Consider the following 16497-nt stretch of genomic DNA (forward strand, 5'->3'; position numbering starts at 1 on the left):
ACAATTTTTCCCACATGCTTGTATATTATAGGGAGTGAAACAAGTCTGCTAAATTAATCTCAGATGTACTTAGGGGGGAGTTTATGTAACGATTTTCAGTCAACCTTTGAATTCCATTTGTTTGACAGTGAGTGATTGTGTATATTTACAACTGTCATTCCTTCAAAGCAGTCTGACAAGGAACAACAGGCATTTGATCTTCCTTATGTCTGTCAGAGCAGAAAGGCTATTTATGTTTACCACTTCTGACATATTTATGTTTACTTCTGACATATTTTCTTGGTAAAAAGAACGATGTCTGGTCTTTTCCTTTCTTTCTGGGTTGATATTTAGAGGGATAGAGAAGAGACAGAGAGACAGAGGGAGAAGGTTTGTGTGTACATCCATGTGCACAGGCATGCATGGATCTAAGAGCACAGACTTGGCCACTAATATTACTATTTCACTGGCTTACTGGCAATTACTGGATACTCCTTTCGTTCTTTCTGTACTCCATGATATTGTAAGGATCTGATGCTTTTTTACTATACCAGCTGTATAAAAGAGAGTTTTTGGTGGTTTTTTTTCCCTCCTTTTGTACTAGCTTGTGAGTATGGATACCCTCATATTGCTCAAAGATGTTGACTGAAACAAAGCTACAAAACAGCTTTTGAAGAGATGTAGTAAAGGCAGGCAACAATGAAACCCTGATATGCAAACTAGGCTCCTTATTTAGATGAGAATTCTTCTCCTTGGGTTTTAGAATTATTTTAATTATATCATAGCTCTTACACTCTACTGATCAAACAGCTGGATTAGGAGACATTTGCTAAATAAAACCCATCATTGCTACAATGCAGGCAGATGACAACTCCTATATTCATTAGAGATAATAAGCATGAGAGGGAATGCTTGATAACCACCCTGATTTAATGATAAAAACAAAGAGGACTTCAGCACTACAGAAAACTTGGCAGGAAAAGAAGCCTTCAAAAAAGTTCACAATCAGTGCTTCTCATTATTTGTACGTATTTCTCTAGTGCAGGGTCCTTCTTGGAGGATCCAAGATCAGATCCTTAGTCTTGGATTAGCAGACAAACCACACTTTCAGCCCACGGTTGAATTTAACAAAGGAGTTGGTCTGTACTCAGTTCCATGGACATGAATCACTCTGTTTAATAATGTCAGTCCTGCCTGCTTGAACATGGACATAATACTAGGGCAAATACCAGGCTTTAGGTGTTTCAGTGATGGGATAACACAGCAGGCCCATTCAGCCAAAGCCTGCACCAGCCCTGACCTCTCACCATGTCAAGGGCTGGACTAATTGGGGTTCTTTGACCTTGTTTTTCAGAACAGCTGTTTCTGCAATATCACAAAGTTTCAGTTTCTCCCAAAACACAGGAAGAGGGAGAGAATGGGAAATAAAGAACAGCTAAATAAAGAACAAATCGAAAAAGGATATCCCATTATATGAAAAAGGTGAGGATGGATTGAGGAGTCACCGTAAAATCACCATGATGGCTTTTTTATCTGGTGCTCTCTACAGATGGATTTGCAATTACTGGCAGTGTCTCCCTGTCTCTCTTTCCTTAGATGCAGGTTTCAAAAGCGATTAGTGAGTTTGACTGTTGATCTTAAGGCACTTTAACAAAGGTTGACTTTCAGAGGGCAGACACTTGTCTTCTGAAAATCAGCACACTTTCAAATGTATGAAGTTAAATACCTGTAAATGAAGATGCCTGCATGTTTTATTTTTATCTGTTTAAAGCAGTTATGTTGATCTAAAATGGATTTCGTTTTCCCTCTGTGAAACTTGATATGGGACTTCAGGAATAATGCTCATTTTGTAGGAAGAGAAAGAAAGACTTAGAAGAAAGAAATGACTTCTTCATTTCCTGGCTCAGAAATCATGAAAATCTTAATATTCAACAGATCTGTGTACTCTGAGGGAGAGCTGAACTAACTATGGGCCTGACCACTTCTTTCCATTACAAAACCTTATCCTCAGTTGATTGCCAAAGATTAACAAATCTTGCTGATATTTTCCACGACAGGTGTCAACCTCACCCAGGATTTTTTGGGGACAATTTCAGCTATGTCCTTCTTGTGGAAAAAATTTGTTCATATGGTTGAAGACTGTATTGCTTCACTGCAATATTCATATATGCTCACATAAGAGGTGAATTAAAATTACAAGGCAATCTTCATTTTGGAATATCCTAAGTTTTGAGTGATTTACCTTTGAATGTTAATAGTCACTTAAGCTACACATTTTTGAGGGAAGCAGATGAAAAACACAACAATAGATTCTGCCTTGTAATAATACCATTTGACCATAAGATAAATATATTTGATTTGCTCTTATGTTTTATGGCACCAAAGTGGACTAAAGTATTTGAAAATAATATTTAATTGTTTCAGGTTTTCCTATGCCTGAATCAGAATTCAATTTACTTTTGGAGGACTATAATGAGTTACAACAATTACTCAAGGTTAACGGTGATGATTATGACTTTATAAACACCTTTCTTTAATTTGACAACATCCCTTTTACTTTAAATTATTTATATGCCCTGAGGTGGTTCTTGTTTAGGAATTCTATAAAAAATTATTTAAAAATTCAAAGAAACAACCAACTTGAAGACCAAAGACAATTATTATAAGATGAGAGTAGTGGTTTGAAAATATGTATTTCAACTTCAAATTGTTGACTTAAGCATAGGGCATAATTTACTAGTACAGTTTCCTTTACACTATTCTAGGAAACTGTAAAGTTGATGGAAAATACAGCTAATTTCTCTCTCCATCTATCCTTCACAGAACACTACACCATCATATCACTGTCTTAAAGACATACAAAGTAAGAAACTTCATTCTACTGTCCACATTTTTCAGCACTCCTTTGAGATCACCCAATTTTTTTAATCTTTTATTTACTGTTGAGAAGAAATATTTAAGATGAGGACTATACCCTTTAGCTGCTACAAATCAAAAGTTGGAAGGCTTCCTCTTGAACAGGGCATCCTTAAATTCATTTTAGAAAAACTCTCCAAAATCTCTGTCTTAAAATAGCCACCAACTCCAGCTGTCCTTAACAGGACTGCTGGTAGTCCAAAGCTGAGCGCTGTCTTCCTTAGTTCCCAAATCAAAGTCAAGCTTCCTCCAGGAAAATAATGGTAGTGCCCTGCGTCCTTACAAGAGCTACCTATCTTATACAGTGAGTATGCTGAATGAAAATCAATTTTAAACCTGTAACTGGAACCGGGACTTCCATATATATTCACTCAGTGCTTACTTCTGAAGCAACATATACATATATACTTATTGCCACCTCTCAGCTACAAAGTCAGTCCTTATTTGCACAATATATGCACACAAATAGGTCTGCATGTAAACTACCCATCTGAAGGCTGTGAAGGCCATGTCCCAGATAAGTAGCATTATTTTTCTTTATCTTCATTTTTGTTTGTTTTCTTATTTCAGGATAATGATCACAATAAATCCCAAGAATAAGCCAATACCGACCTCTATCAATGACACGTTTTAGAATACTTGAAGAACACTGAGTTTTAGCTGGTTCAGGTAGAACTGAGAGCAGAGAGTTAAAACACAGCAAGAGAATTCGAACTGAAAAGCAACAGCTTCTGTTGAGTTTAAATCAAGGAGAATAGCAGCAAACCTCCTCTGGACTGTGGTCACAGCCACTGTGACATGAGTTGAACGCAGAGACTGTCAGAGCTTGTACTTGACAGCACTAGTTCCTGTTTGACCCACGGAAAAAAGCATAGTTGCAGCAGACCCAAAGAGCAGCAGCAGCAGGAGCAGCCGGGCAGCCAGCGGCGACATTCCAGCCCGGAGGAAACAGAAGCCTTAGAGAGCACTCACTTTCCCAGGAAGTCCCACACAAACCCCCCTACGTGTTGCGGTGCGGGGACCGACACCTGGTAGGGAGGGTGCAGTTTGCGGGAGGCGTGCTTTCTGAGAAAAGGCACGGGCAACAAAACCCCGCACGGACAAAACAAAACAACTCGTGGAACCAGGACGGGACAGTGTCAATGGAAAGGAATAGGCGAGGGAGGAAACAAAACACAAAATGGAAAGTTACAGAGAGAGACGGGAGATTGTGGAATGGCAATACAAAAAGCAAACAGTTAGTAATAAAGAAAGTGAACAACCAGACAGCTACAAAAAACCCTCTACACACCATCGCAATCGGGGACAGAAACAAAACTTATAGGGCTGTTCAACCACAGAAGAAAAGTGGACTTAGGGCCCACCTTCTCGTAAGAAAAAACAAAATCCTCCCCATAGAGAATATAAATCAATGAGTTTGTGCTTTTGTGCTTTCAACCTTGTGTTTACTCTGGAATATTTTTCAAACTTCTGCATAGCATGCACCATACTAATCCTTTTTTTTTTATATCTTTCCTCCCATTCACAGCTGAAAAACAATGTCACCCACCCAGAAATTGCAACAGCTACTGAAGAGTGGAAGCATTTCCCTCCTCATTTTAATTTAAATCAAAGGCAGCTTTGCCTACATTGAAAAGGCTTTAAGAGAACAGTTTTCTGCTTTTTATTTAATCTTCCTCTCCCTACTGTCTCTTCCCCTTCTCTGTTCCTCCATGCATACTTCCCTAATAGGCGACACATTTCTTCTCTTCCATGGATGAAACTGTGCTACTATTTCTCTTTTCCTGACCACAGATGGTCTAGTTGTCACATATAACTAGCACAAGAGAAAACTGCAGGGAACAGAGACTTTCTCTTTTGAAAAATCCCATTTTTGTTAGTACAGTTATTCTCTGAATGTGACTTATTTCTTCTCATCTTGCTCTACACAGAATACTAATGGTTCCTGATAGGCACAGCAATATTCACTATTTTGCCTGCTGACAAATGCTTCTGCAAGCACTGGGGTTCTTTGCACAGCAGAGTTTGAACAGCTCTAGAAGCATTAGAAGTCAAGATAATTTCTAGCTCGCTCTGCACGGACCTCAGCTTAGGAAAGACTTTTAAAATTACCTATTTTTTTTCCCAGGAAACCAAGACTCTAGCTCTTAAACATCCATGTAACATGCCTGGATATGTAAGTTCAGCCATGAAGGAATATTTTATAAACAAGCATGGTAGATAAAACCAAGCCCAACCTATACATTTAATAGGCATGTTAAGATCTCTGCTTTGTGCAAAAACTCACAAGAAGAAATCAAGGTTTTAGGGAATAGTGGTTTGGGGAGCAGCTTAAAACAACTAAGGTCAAACAGAAATGGCAACAATTATTCAGAGAAAGAGAAACTACTAATTGAAACCTCACTATAAAGTCTCTGAAACCTTCTATCTTTTTCTCCAGTGCTGTGATTATATTACAGTTCCACCTGAAAAATTACTTCAAGTCTTGATACTTTGCTAATTCACCACACTAACAGTATCCACCTTAGATCTGAAGACTTCTTCTAGTTTCACTTACAGTGGTTATGGAACATGAATATTCTTAGATGCTTTCCCCCTTGATTTTCTCAGCTGCTGGAAATCACATGGTAACAAAAGCAGTCTTTTCTTTTATATAGTTGAAATACACCTATTCTAATTAGTAGAAATAAAAGAAAACATATTCTATATGTTATCTGAGTAGAAAAGATGACAAGTTAAAAAGAGAAGAGGATCACTCAATTTTTTTATAAGAGTGAAGGTCAGGTGGTAAGAAGGAATGGATAACACTGAATAGTCAAAGTATTCACCAAATTGCTATGGAATGATGTCCAGTCATTTGGGGGTTTAATATTTTCATATTAAGAGTATGGTCTGTGGCTGAAGCAGCAAGGAACTACCCTGCAACATGAAAAACAATAATTGCTCTGCAGATCTCTAGAAGTGCATCTTTTCAAAGAAAAAAGTTGCTATCTAATTCTTTGAAGACTGGGTTCCAATGCTTTTATCTGTAGAAGAGAATGAGACCCATCTTAATTGCTCTTCTTTGTTATTTTTCCCTTGTAGCCTATAAACACACTTGATTATAGGACACTTGTATGTGTCTATTCACTGTTTGATGCTGCAAGTCTCAGTCATGATTAGAGGCTTGCATTACAAGCAAAGGTAAGAAGATTCTCTTCCTGCCATTTCGCTCTCCTCCAGGAATCAGGCTGAGGAATGAAACATTTCTGACTTGCTTTTCCTAAGCATTAGTTACTTCTGCACACAGAAAAAAAAGTAAGGCACTATGAACATATTTCTTCCCTATACCCTACTTCTAATGTAAATTTGCTGCTTAGACCTGATCCCTACTAAACTTGCATGCCCTAAGATGATGACATGGTGAACTTCACACCTGAGACAGGCACCTCAAAAGAACAGAATAAAAAATCACATAGACAAATGACTCATAACTGCAATGTAGCTTTTCCATGCCTATATTTAAGGAACCTACTCTATCAACCTATTGCCTGGATGTTCTGCTGAATACATTATGTATCAATAGGCTGAAAATTCTTGTCACATAGGAAAAAAGGGAAGACAAAAAGAATGTATCCTCACCTTTGGGTGTTCAAGCCATAGGTATAAAGAATTTGGGTCAAACAAAACAACTTGAACAAAACTAACAGGATGTTGCTTACAATGATAAAAGAAAGAAATCCAGACGACAAGTTGAACTGTTTCGGAGCTCTTTAACTTTCAAGGAAAAGAGAATGGACTCCTTACAAAAGAGTTTTTCAAATCATTCACAGGGGCTCGTAATTTGACTATCAGCAAGCCAATTAAAAATAACCATTGAATGCAGAACCTGAAATGTCCTCTACTCAGTTGCCCTAATTTTCCTGACACTAAATTGCAGAGCAGTTGAATAGTGAAGAGATACAAATTAGAAAGACTATTCTGGCACAAGACAAATGGGAACAATCAAATTTCCATTTTGCTGTTCCAAGTTAGTCATTCTTCACAGTGAATGGTAAAGTAAACAAAAAAACCCAAACAGGTATTACTGCCTAGAAATTCCCTCTTGGCCCACTGTAAGGTGAGAAAATGAGAAAATGTTCTGTGAGAACACAGAATCTAACTCAGGTCTTTCCCAAGATCTACTATTTATAATTGTGAAACAAATGCCACGGAAACATAATAAATCATAATTTTTGTTTGGGGCATTATAGTCTTGAAAAAGTATCTTGAGCACCCTGGCTCCAACAGAAAGACGGAAAATGCTGAAAAGGGCCAAACTGCATTTTGTTTGGACAAAAGCAGATCTATTCATTAGGCTTCACCTGGGACAGAGTTTACCTGTGTCCCTACCAGTACAAAGAGTTACCATGGACTTGTCAGAAGAATCTGAGTAACTAGGATCACAAGCTCTTAAAAGTCATTTGTCTTATTTGTTTTGTGAGAGCCGTGCCTGAGGAATTTATGAAATCGAAACAACAAACTGCTCTAGAAACACACCAGTGCCAACAACTTTTCCTACCCTCTCCATTCCCTCACAGCTCTATCTACCCTTCTAGTTCTATCTATAGCAACCCTATTTTTGAGCAGCCAGGTAGCGAAAGCACACAGTAAGATACCCTCTTGCTTACAATCCACCACGATAAAGGACTGAAGATAGAAAAACTCTAAACAGACTTTCCCAAAATAGGCACTTTAAAGTTTTCAAGACAAGAAAAACAGACGAACTTATCTCTAACTTTAATCAGCTGTTTTGCTCCTCTCTTAACTTTATACCACTCTCACCTCTCCAGTTCTGCTATCTTCTTATCCTTATCATTCTTCTCATTTTCCATCTCTTTCAAGATTTCCAGAAGTCGATCCACTTCAGCTTGAGCCTTGCTGGATTCCTCCCGATACCGTGTTACCTCTCTTTCCAGCTGCTGCATACGATCACTCAGCTCTGGGCTGGCCCTTGCCTCCAGTGTTGCCTCATGAGCCTGTAGGAAAAAGGTTCAAGAAAAAAAAAAAACCACTTTCATCCACATGTATGTATTTTACAAATACTACGACAACTGCAAAATGCTATCTAGAGACCTATTTCAAAACGGCAAGATTAATTATTACACAGAAATATATGGGGCCTGTGCTACTTTCAAGTATGGGAAAATACTTTCAGGGAAAAGAAAAATTTAAAACAAATTTAATTTTTTTTAGGTTAGCCTAAAAATGATTGTTAATCCGAAACAGAATCGAAATAAAAAAGAGGTAAAAATATGAAAATATTAAAAAAGTTTAACTTCTTTGAAAGGATGGGAAAAGAAAAGCAACTGTAAGTCTAAAAGTTCCTAAAATACACTTTTAAAACAGGGATAGGACCCTAGAATTAGTTACCTGAGGAATTTATAATAATCTATATAATCTAGAAAAACAAAACATCAGTTAATAACTACAATTAATATAATAACTACAATAACTTCAATAACTACATCAGTATGCAAAGTGTCAGATATATTTGCACAGATGGTGCTGGTGTTCTGAAGCCCTTGCTAGTTATGGGAGCCATATAGACCAGGATTAATATGATTACGGCTACCTCCTGAAATCGTCTTTGTCTATTTATCTTGGAAATATATAGGGACAAAAAGTATTAGAGGACTGTGGATTATATGATCCCAATGAAGAGATGGTTTGGGGTTTTTTTAAATGGCTTGGTTTGTTATTAACATCACTAATTTACCAGTAAAATTAATTCAACAGTTCCCAAGCATATTGGAGAGAAGGAAAATGCAGCATTTATGGTGGAAGTTAAACCAGCTGACTAAGGACTACCCTTTTATACTCCCCCTGCACCTCTGCCCTTGGATCTTGATCTGCAATTTGGTATCAACTAAAGCTATTTCAGAATTGCTCAAATTTGCTTCAGTGAATAGCAGGTTTGATGGAGCTAATCTGCTGATGAGGATTGCCTGCAAAATCAAGGCCTTTCTCTCCTCTGAAACAAACCTCCAAGAGAAAATAAGACTACAGACTTTTCTCCCCACCGTGTGCAGCTGCAGAAAGTTGTTTTACAAGCTGCCAATGTTCTGCTCCAAAGCACACTAAGTCTGGATCTGATAGTAAAGGACTCTGTTGCTTTTAAAGGTAATTGGAGAGAACTGCAGCAGTATAAAACACAGGGTTAGAAGCTGCTGCTTCCAAAGAACCAAATAGCAAAACTACACTTGGCTAAATCTGTTTAGTTATTCAGTAAAATAAGACTGGAGGAAAATATCCATTCATTGACCCCAACATTTTTGCCTTGAAGTGTTTTATTTTTAATTAGCTCCTTCAAAGCCAAGGCCACATTCTAGCGAAATCCAGGAGAATCTTGGAGTAGAATATTCTAGGACTGAAGGATGTCTTGATGCTTGATGCCTGTCTTTACTGGGACAACAACCTTGGGACAGAGCTGGGTTTCCCAAACAATGGAATGCTTCATGTTCCAGGGCCTTGGCCCTGCAGCTCCCACCTTGGGGTCAATACTAAACTATTTTGTTTTTTGTTGTTTTTTTTTTTTTTTTTTTTAAAGACAGGAATTCCAGAAAGCTGGTTAACCTGTACAGTATTTTATCCTAGAACAAAATGCCTGGCCATCCCCAGGTCTCCCACTGAGGAGTGCCCAATAACCAAAGACCATGGAAGAACGGAACTCTTTCCTGAGGTAATGGATTTAGGAAGACTAAAAGGCTCCCTGCTTCGAAGTGACTTCCAAGTCAAACCCTGACACCCCTCCATCACTGAACTGTAAGTCTGAAAATCCTACTTCTGAGCTTCTGACTGAGACACGGACCCAAGTGCATCCCTGGTGAGCCTGGAAGCTTGAGAAGCCTTTAGGATTCAGGGCTGTCAATGCTTCCAGATTCCTTACTGCTCCATAAGTACTTCAAATTACATGCCCTTGGAAAGGGCTCTCTACAGCAAGTGGAAGTGTAATTAATGCTCTGCCAAGAGGATGCAGACTCCAGGAGGACATGGCAGCAGTGAGCCTGACAAGTGTGTCAGCTCCATGAACAGCTGCAAGCATCAGGGGACATACTTGGCTTTGGAAAGAGAGTGTTGGTGGGTGTTTCTGAAATGCCTTTTTGGGATTTCCAACCTGCAGGAAATCTGAAATATTTTATTTCATTTCCTTTTCAACCACACCTAAATTTCAAAGAAAAAAAATCCATCTTTCCTTCCCATTTACAGGGAACTGGGAATACTGGTTTTGGGGGACACCTATACATCTACTGGGGGCATCTATATTCTCCTAAGAGACTCTGTGTACAGAGTCAAGTCTGGATTTCAAAAGACACAGAACCTGAATTCTTCTGCACTGGATTTAGGTATGTTTCCAACATCCCAAATTGTTTGTTTTAACAAATACTCCTCCAGGCTCTTTAAAGTCATCCAAAATACATGATCAGATAATCAAGAAACTCCTTTTAAAAAAAAAAAAGGCAAAGTTGGGCTGTTAGCCTGGCTTATTAAACTGATTCGAAAGAAGTTATAAGAGCTAATGCAATTCTACTGTCAGAACAGTCCTGATTTATATTACTCTGCTAATAAAAGCATCTCCACAACAACCCAAGAGACACTACTGAGAAGAGGAAATAAATTTTCTTTTTTAGAAAATTAGCCAACAAGTCAGTATGTCTGGTTCTTATAGAACCAAAGGGCTATTTACACGACATAAATTATTAGTTAAGACACGTAACACATGTTATTTGTATATAATGCACATAAGTATGGATACTTTCACCTAACACAAAGAGAACGTTATGTGATATGGTGTAAACTGGAGACCACTTCCTGAGTCGAGAATTACTGACTGAGTGCCTTTGGTCCATTTTGTGGGTTTTGTACAAAATATGTGTTTCATGACCATATCTAAAATCCTACTGGATTCATTTATTGTATAGGAGAGAAAACCAGTGCATTTAGAGGTTTCCCACAAACTCACATCAAGATTTGGAACATGGGAAATTGGCTACCTTCCCAATGCAACATTGTGCAAAATAATTCATCAGTTTGGGGTTTTTTTTTTAAACCAAACAGTTAAACTCACATAATGAATTCCTATATTCGCAGTAAAAAACCCCACATACAACTTCTCCTACCCACCTAAAGGTGTACAAAAATTCCAAAATAAGTAGTAATTTCATTTTTGAAACAGAATCAACATATAAATGACAAATGCACTAAGAGTTTCTTCTGTATTATGAGACTCTAAGAAGTATATTTCAATAAGTTCGACTTCCATCTCTGCCTGACACAGTATCTGTAAATCTGCCGTCTCTTAATATAGTTACAAACAAATGTGATAATGCATTAAAAAAGTATAATGAAAATAATATAAATTTAAAAAGCAGCTTGCTTAGGGTGAAGGGAACACTGCTCTTTCTCCTCTGACAAACAAGACTCTGCACAGGCCATGCAGTTTACCTCAATACAGGCTATTTTAAACCTCTTAACTGTCACTATGATCCCATCATTAACTCTCTAAGTCTGTTCCTGTGTGGAGTCAAACAGGTGAATTGAAGCTACTTTCAAAAGCACAACCAAATCTGCATGTTTCATTCTGCATTGATCTGCCTAAGAAACACAGTCACATTTTAGCTAGAAAGCAGCACTTTCTTAAACTATGTTTTCACTAGCAAAGCTCATCTGATCAGTATTAATCTTTGCCAGTGTGAATTCAGTTTCAAATTCCAAGTGGTTCAGGACAGAGAATAGCTTAAGCTCACTACTCTGGATATGCTCTCACAGTTCTTAAGAGGGACTATAAACTAAAAGGTGGTTTAACAGCTTTCTGCTTTCCTGCTCTTAGCCATCATTTCCCATCTGGACTGTGGTAAGCGATGGGGTGAGTGCTTCAGGTACCTAAGAAATATAAGAAAGAGTGATTGTTCCTCAAATAAATGTACTATAATTTCTATTGCTTCCACAGAAAATCAGCTGACAAAGCCAACTTCTACAACTAAAACAAAGATGACCAATGTTTCACAGAAATAACCACTATTTACAGATGGAGAGAAGAGGAAGACAAAACACATTAAAAAGAATTTTCTAAGTTGATATTTCTTGTGCCAAAACCCTCTTTATTAAGAGGAAAGGTAATCTTACACAGCTTAAAGCATGCCAGAAGCAGGGAAGAAAACAATAGCACAGATCCAATTTAAAGGTTCTAAAATGTAAATAAAAATTCCAAACATTATGACTAAGATTCCAAATCAATATTCCTAAAAGATTAACTAAATCAAACAGCAAATAATTCACAGCAAACACTTTCTACTTTTACCTATGAATTGAGACAGTAAATTCAGTTTAACATTTCACATATAAATATTGCCAAAAACTTTTGGCCACAATGTGGAAGTTCCCAAGAACCTGAAATCCCATTTTAATCCACCCTCCTACATCCAAGGGTGCCTCATGTCTCCTAAAAATAGTAAATGCACACACAAATACAAAAATATATTATGACTATTTACTGCAAAAGACAAACACACTCACTTTCTGTACTTTTCCTATGATGAAGGCAGCAATTCAATTGATAAGACATTTGTGCTGCCTTCTATTGTGTCATTATTAGCTTCAATAAAATTATAAATTTAAAAAACAACCAGACTTTCTCTTCCTTTAGTTCCAAGGCTCTGCACACCACATATTGTAAGAAAGCTCTTGGAGAAGGCTGTAATGGAAGCAAAAGGCTCAGGAAATTCTCTCATATACTATGCACTGTAAACTTGAGTCTGTCACAAAGAGTTATTTGTTGTCTTTTAACCATCTTTAAATGGTTAGTCTTTGTTAATGTAACTGCAAATTTTTGACACTGAATAATGTTGGAATCACTTCATAAACAAATTATTTTCTCTATAAAAAATTATAAAGACTGGAAGATGCCTCAAGAGAAGGCAATTACTATCACTTAAAAAAGTAATCTCTTCAGAAAGATATCAGTTCCATAGTTGTTATTAGACATTGAAAATTTGCTCTCTTTGGAATTTACAAAAACACAAACAACGTATAAAGACAGAAGCGAAATGCTCAGGGAATGTCTGTCTTTATGAGCAAACTTCAACCCCCTCACCTGCCTCCTCTGATCTGGACTTTATTCAACTGACCACAGCTACCACTGTTTTACAAAAACAGAACTCAAGTAACGATCCGATATTCAGGACCTGCTTCTGGATATTCAGTGTATGGCTCTGTACTTCGTTTCTTTTAAATTGCAAAATGACCAAAAAAAAATATTTCCCCAGTTTTCTTTCTATCATGCTAATCATGACTGCAGGCTATTTTTTGGCAAACAGTAACTAATCAACTTCATAACATCACCAGTGAGAAATGAGGATGTGTTATTATACCTGTTGTGCAGGGGAAAAAATGAAACGCAACAATATCCTGCCGTATTCACTCAGTGCTTTCCTACTACTAAAAAAAATTTGATCATCTAATTTCTCTAGATGATTACCATCTCCCTCATATATCTCTGGCTCGCTCTTGGAGCATTTGTCATGCAATACTGAAGCCAGCAAGAGTCTAGCAGACAATAATTTAGTTATAAAATGCTGTAACAACTACCTCACAATGAAAAATGAGAAAGACCACACAACGTGGCACTGGCCATTTCCCAGCTTTTGGATATTTAATTTTTCAAAGTGAGTGTTATCTTAACAAGGTTTCTGGGAGGGGTACAGCAGGTAAGTTTAAATTTTTTAGGTATAAGAAATGCAGGGAGAAAACCTCTCCAACTTTCCCCTGCACGATAAGATGCTGACATCGTCATGAAGCATCATCAGGACTGGAACTTTCAGAGCCATCATATAATCGTAGAGTGGTTTGGGTTGGAAGGGACCTTAAAGATCATTTACCATTCCAACCCCTCTGCCGTGGACAGGGACACCTTCTACTAGACCAGGTTGCTCAGAGCCCCATCCAACCTGGCCTTCAGAAAGCCTCTTGTACCATACCCTGTACATTGGCTATATCATATTGGAGAACAGAACACAGTTAGTTCCAACTTTTTGTAATTTCTGACTTTAGAGTAACAGGAAGTTTCAGAAATTTTACATGCTATTATAGATTTTGTAGAGAATATGCTCTCCTGACACTAACTCTCCTGTCTATTTGCACCAAGTACAATCTTTTCATATTATATCTCATTTTCCCAACCTCTTATCAACACTATTTAGCCAGGTTCAAATTCCACTCCTCTTATCCAGGCAGATTCGACTAATCTATCAATTGTCCTCGTCCTTTTCCTATCACTTTTTTTCAGGTTTGGGAGATTTTCCTCCAGTTATATCCAACAGCACCTCTAGCCCCACATCTTCTGCTCACATACAACCCCCTCTTCTTCCCCACGTCCCAGGTTCAGTGGAATTTTCATCGTAATCCCAGATACTCATTCTCCCAGCAAAATCCAATGTGTTTTCTCCTCCCAATGGCTAACATTCAGCACCAGCTTCCAGTCTTAACCCTGTTTGTGCTGACATGTCCTGCACACCGAGGTGTTGATTCCTGCTTCTGCTGTACTTGTATCCAGCAGCTGCTTGGAACCAGAATGGTAATTGGTGAATGGTCTACCTGGTATTGCTGCCACCTGCTCAAATGGGCAGACCTAGGAGAGAGGCTGTGACAATGGATAGAGACAATGGGAAGGTCTTCCTCCCTTTTCAGGATGGGGAATAATCAGTGCAGGTGGAATATTTGGGAAGTTTCTAATTGCTAATCTAGCTTTCTACTGAGTATAAACAAACAAATAATGCATTTAACCTTTAATTGGTTTAGATGGATTTAAACAGGGGCATCAAAATCTGGTACAAGGATAAAATCTTTGAATGAAAAATTACTAGTGTTAAAAAATTACTAAAAGCAACATATTTCTGTTCCAGAAAACAGTTGTTATGGTTGAGTTTCTTTCAAAAAGACAAAACCAAATAAAAATCTCAGACTGAAGCAAATAACGTAAGAAACATTAGCTTAAAGATTTAAAAGGTTTTGCAAAACCAGAAACAATTGATAAAGAGTCTATTGAACAGGATGGACTAAACAAGTTTAGTAATGGGTTGTAACAACTCAATCTGTCGGTTTGGAGTTTGGAAAATTATTTTAAAGTGGGGGAATGTATCCATTTAGGAGAAAACACTTGAATCTGTTTTTCATACCTGAACATATAAAACTTGGGGAAAAATATTTTCTGTTGTGAAATACTAAATAATTAAATACTTCAAATGCCATATCCACTAACTTTATAAGAGATCTTTATCCACTGACCATATCCAAGCCATACCTACTAACCTTCAAGAAAATTGCTCGGTTTTTTTCTTTGTGCACCAAACACCTTAAAATATTTATTCATGTCTGTTTTTACATATAATAAATAATTCAAAATGCAGTGTAAGAGTCTCTGTGCCCTAGTGCATTCTAAGAGAATTTTCTACTGCACAGCACAACTCTCTTCAGAAATCTAGTCCCATAAATGCATTGTATTATCTGCTCTATTAAAATAATTTCTAATATGGGATGCCACTAAAACTGGACTATTGCAAGCACCGGCAATTCTCTGACCCTCAGAAAATGATTGTCAGAATAGACATTTACCCTGAACATTGTCAGGAGTAACACAGGTATCAGACTCATGAAAGTTTTGTAACACCATTTTTTATGCACAGAGCCACAAAAGAAATCTCTCATGAAAACCACCTTGGATTACGTAATTTACGGTGTCAAGATATTATTATACAAACACTCCTCAACAGGAGTGCTCTTTGACATCAAACAGGAGGCTGGTAATAGGATCCAAAATTAAACTGACATAGTACCAGCGAGCTTAATGGTCACACAAGTTTTTAAGCACTCTCTTACTTGCTGTAACTTAATTGTTATTTCTAATGCGCTGCTGTACATCGTGTTACAGAATACTTTCATGCAAGAAGCTTGATTTGCATGGAAATTCTACATTCTTGCTCTGAAAATGGACAGACAATGGAGATGATAGAAAAGCTACAAGACACTTTAAGCATCAGCAGCAAAGGGAAACAAAAGCATTGACACAGTATTAAGCTGACCAAACAGAAATGCAGTCAGACCAACGCAGTCAAATAGTGAAAACATCTCAGAAAGCTTTTCTGAACATGACTGGCCAGATATACCATAGCATTTTGTTTGTATCCATTCTATCCATACCTACTACTAAAGTAATTCAACAGTATACTCTGTGTTGGTCCAAATATAAAAGCACAGGTGAATGCACATGCAACACAAAAAATTAAATATGCCTGGCAACAGCCTCTCAGGTTGCCAGGGGACTTACTAGCTTGGATGGATGACTCAATAAAACTTCAGGGTGCTAAAAAGGGAGAAAGAAGATAGGAAAAGATGGAGAAAATTTGGGATAGAACAGTGTGAGAGAGAAAAGGAAAAGATGCAACAAGAAAAGAATTTAAAATAATAGCTGCAACATTAATTTACTAAGACGACAGAATCTTAATTAGTGGTTTTACCATGCATTACTAACCAGCTTTTGAAACAGGAGAAATATGGAGAGTTACCCTCATGCAAGTTCCAAACTTCACC

At 37.6% G+C, this 16497-nt stretch overlaps 1 protein-coding gene across 13 annotated transcripts in view; it reads right to left on the reverse strand.

Annotated features, from left to right (window-relative positions):
• ERC1 (ELKS/RAB6-interacting/CAST family member 1) overlaps positions 1–16497 on the reverse strand; it is a 288797-nt gene that overhangs the window by 157290 nt on the left and 115010 nt on the right. For 5 of the 13 annotated variants that reach the window (XM_039383120.1, XM_039383123.1, XM_039383119.1 and 2 more), the window contains 3 exons: positions 16235–16270; positions 7699–7892; positions 3868–3960 (listed from right to left, as the gene is read on the reverse strand). In XM_039383120.1, coding sequence (XP_039239054.1) covers positions 3868–3960; positions 7699–7892; positions 16235–16270 — 323 coding nt within the window. The remainder of the gene's footprint in view (positions 1–3867; positions 3961–7698; positions 7893–16234; positions 16271–16497) is intronic. The other 8 variants (XM_039383129.1, XM_039383128.1, XM_039383127.1 and 5 more) reach the window with 3 other exon arrangements.

The sequence above is a fragment of the Pipra filicauda genome, unplaced genomic scaffold, assembly GCF_003945595.2.
Source record: "Pipra filicauda isolate LSUMZ 115617 unplaced genomic scaffold, ASM394559v2 scaffold2_size9829703_pilon, whole genome shotgun sequence".
Lineage (NCBI taxonomy): Eukaryota > Metazoa > Chordata > Aves > Passeriformes > Pipridae > Pipra > Pipra filicauda.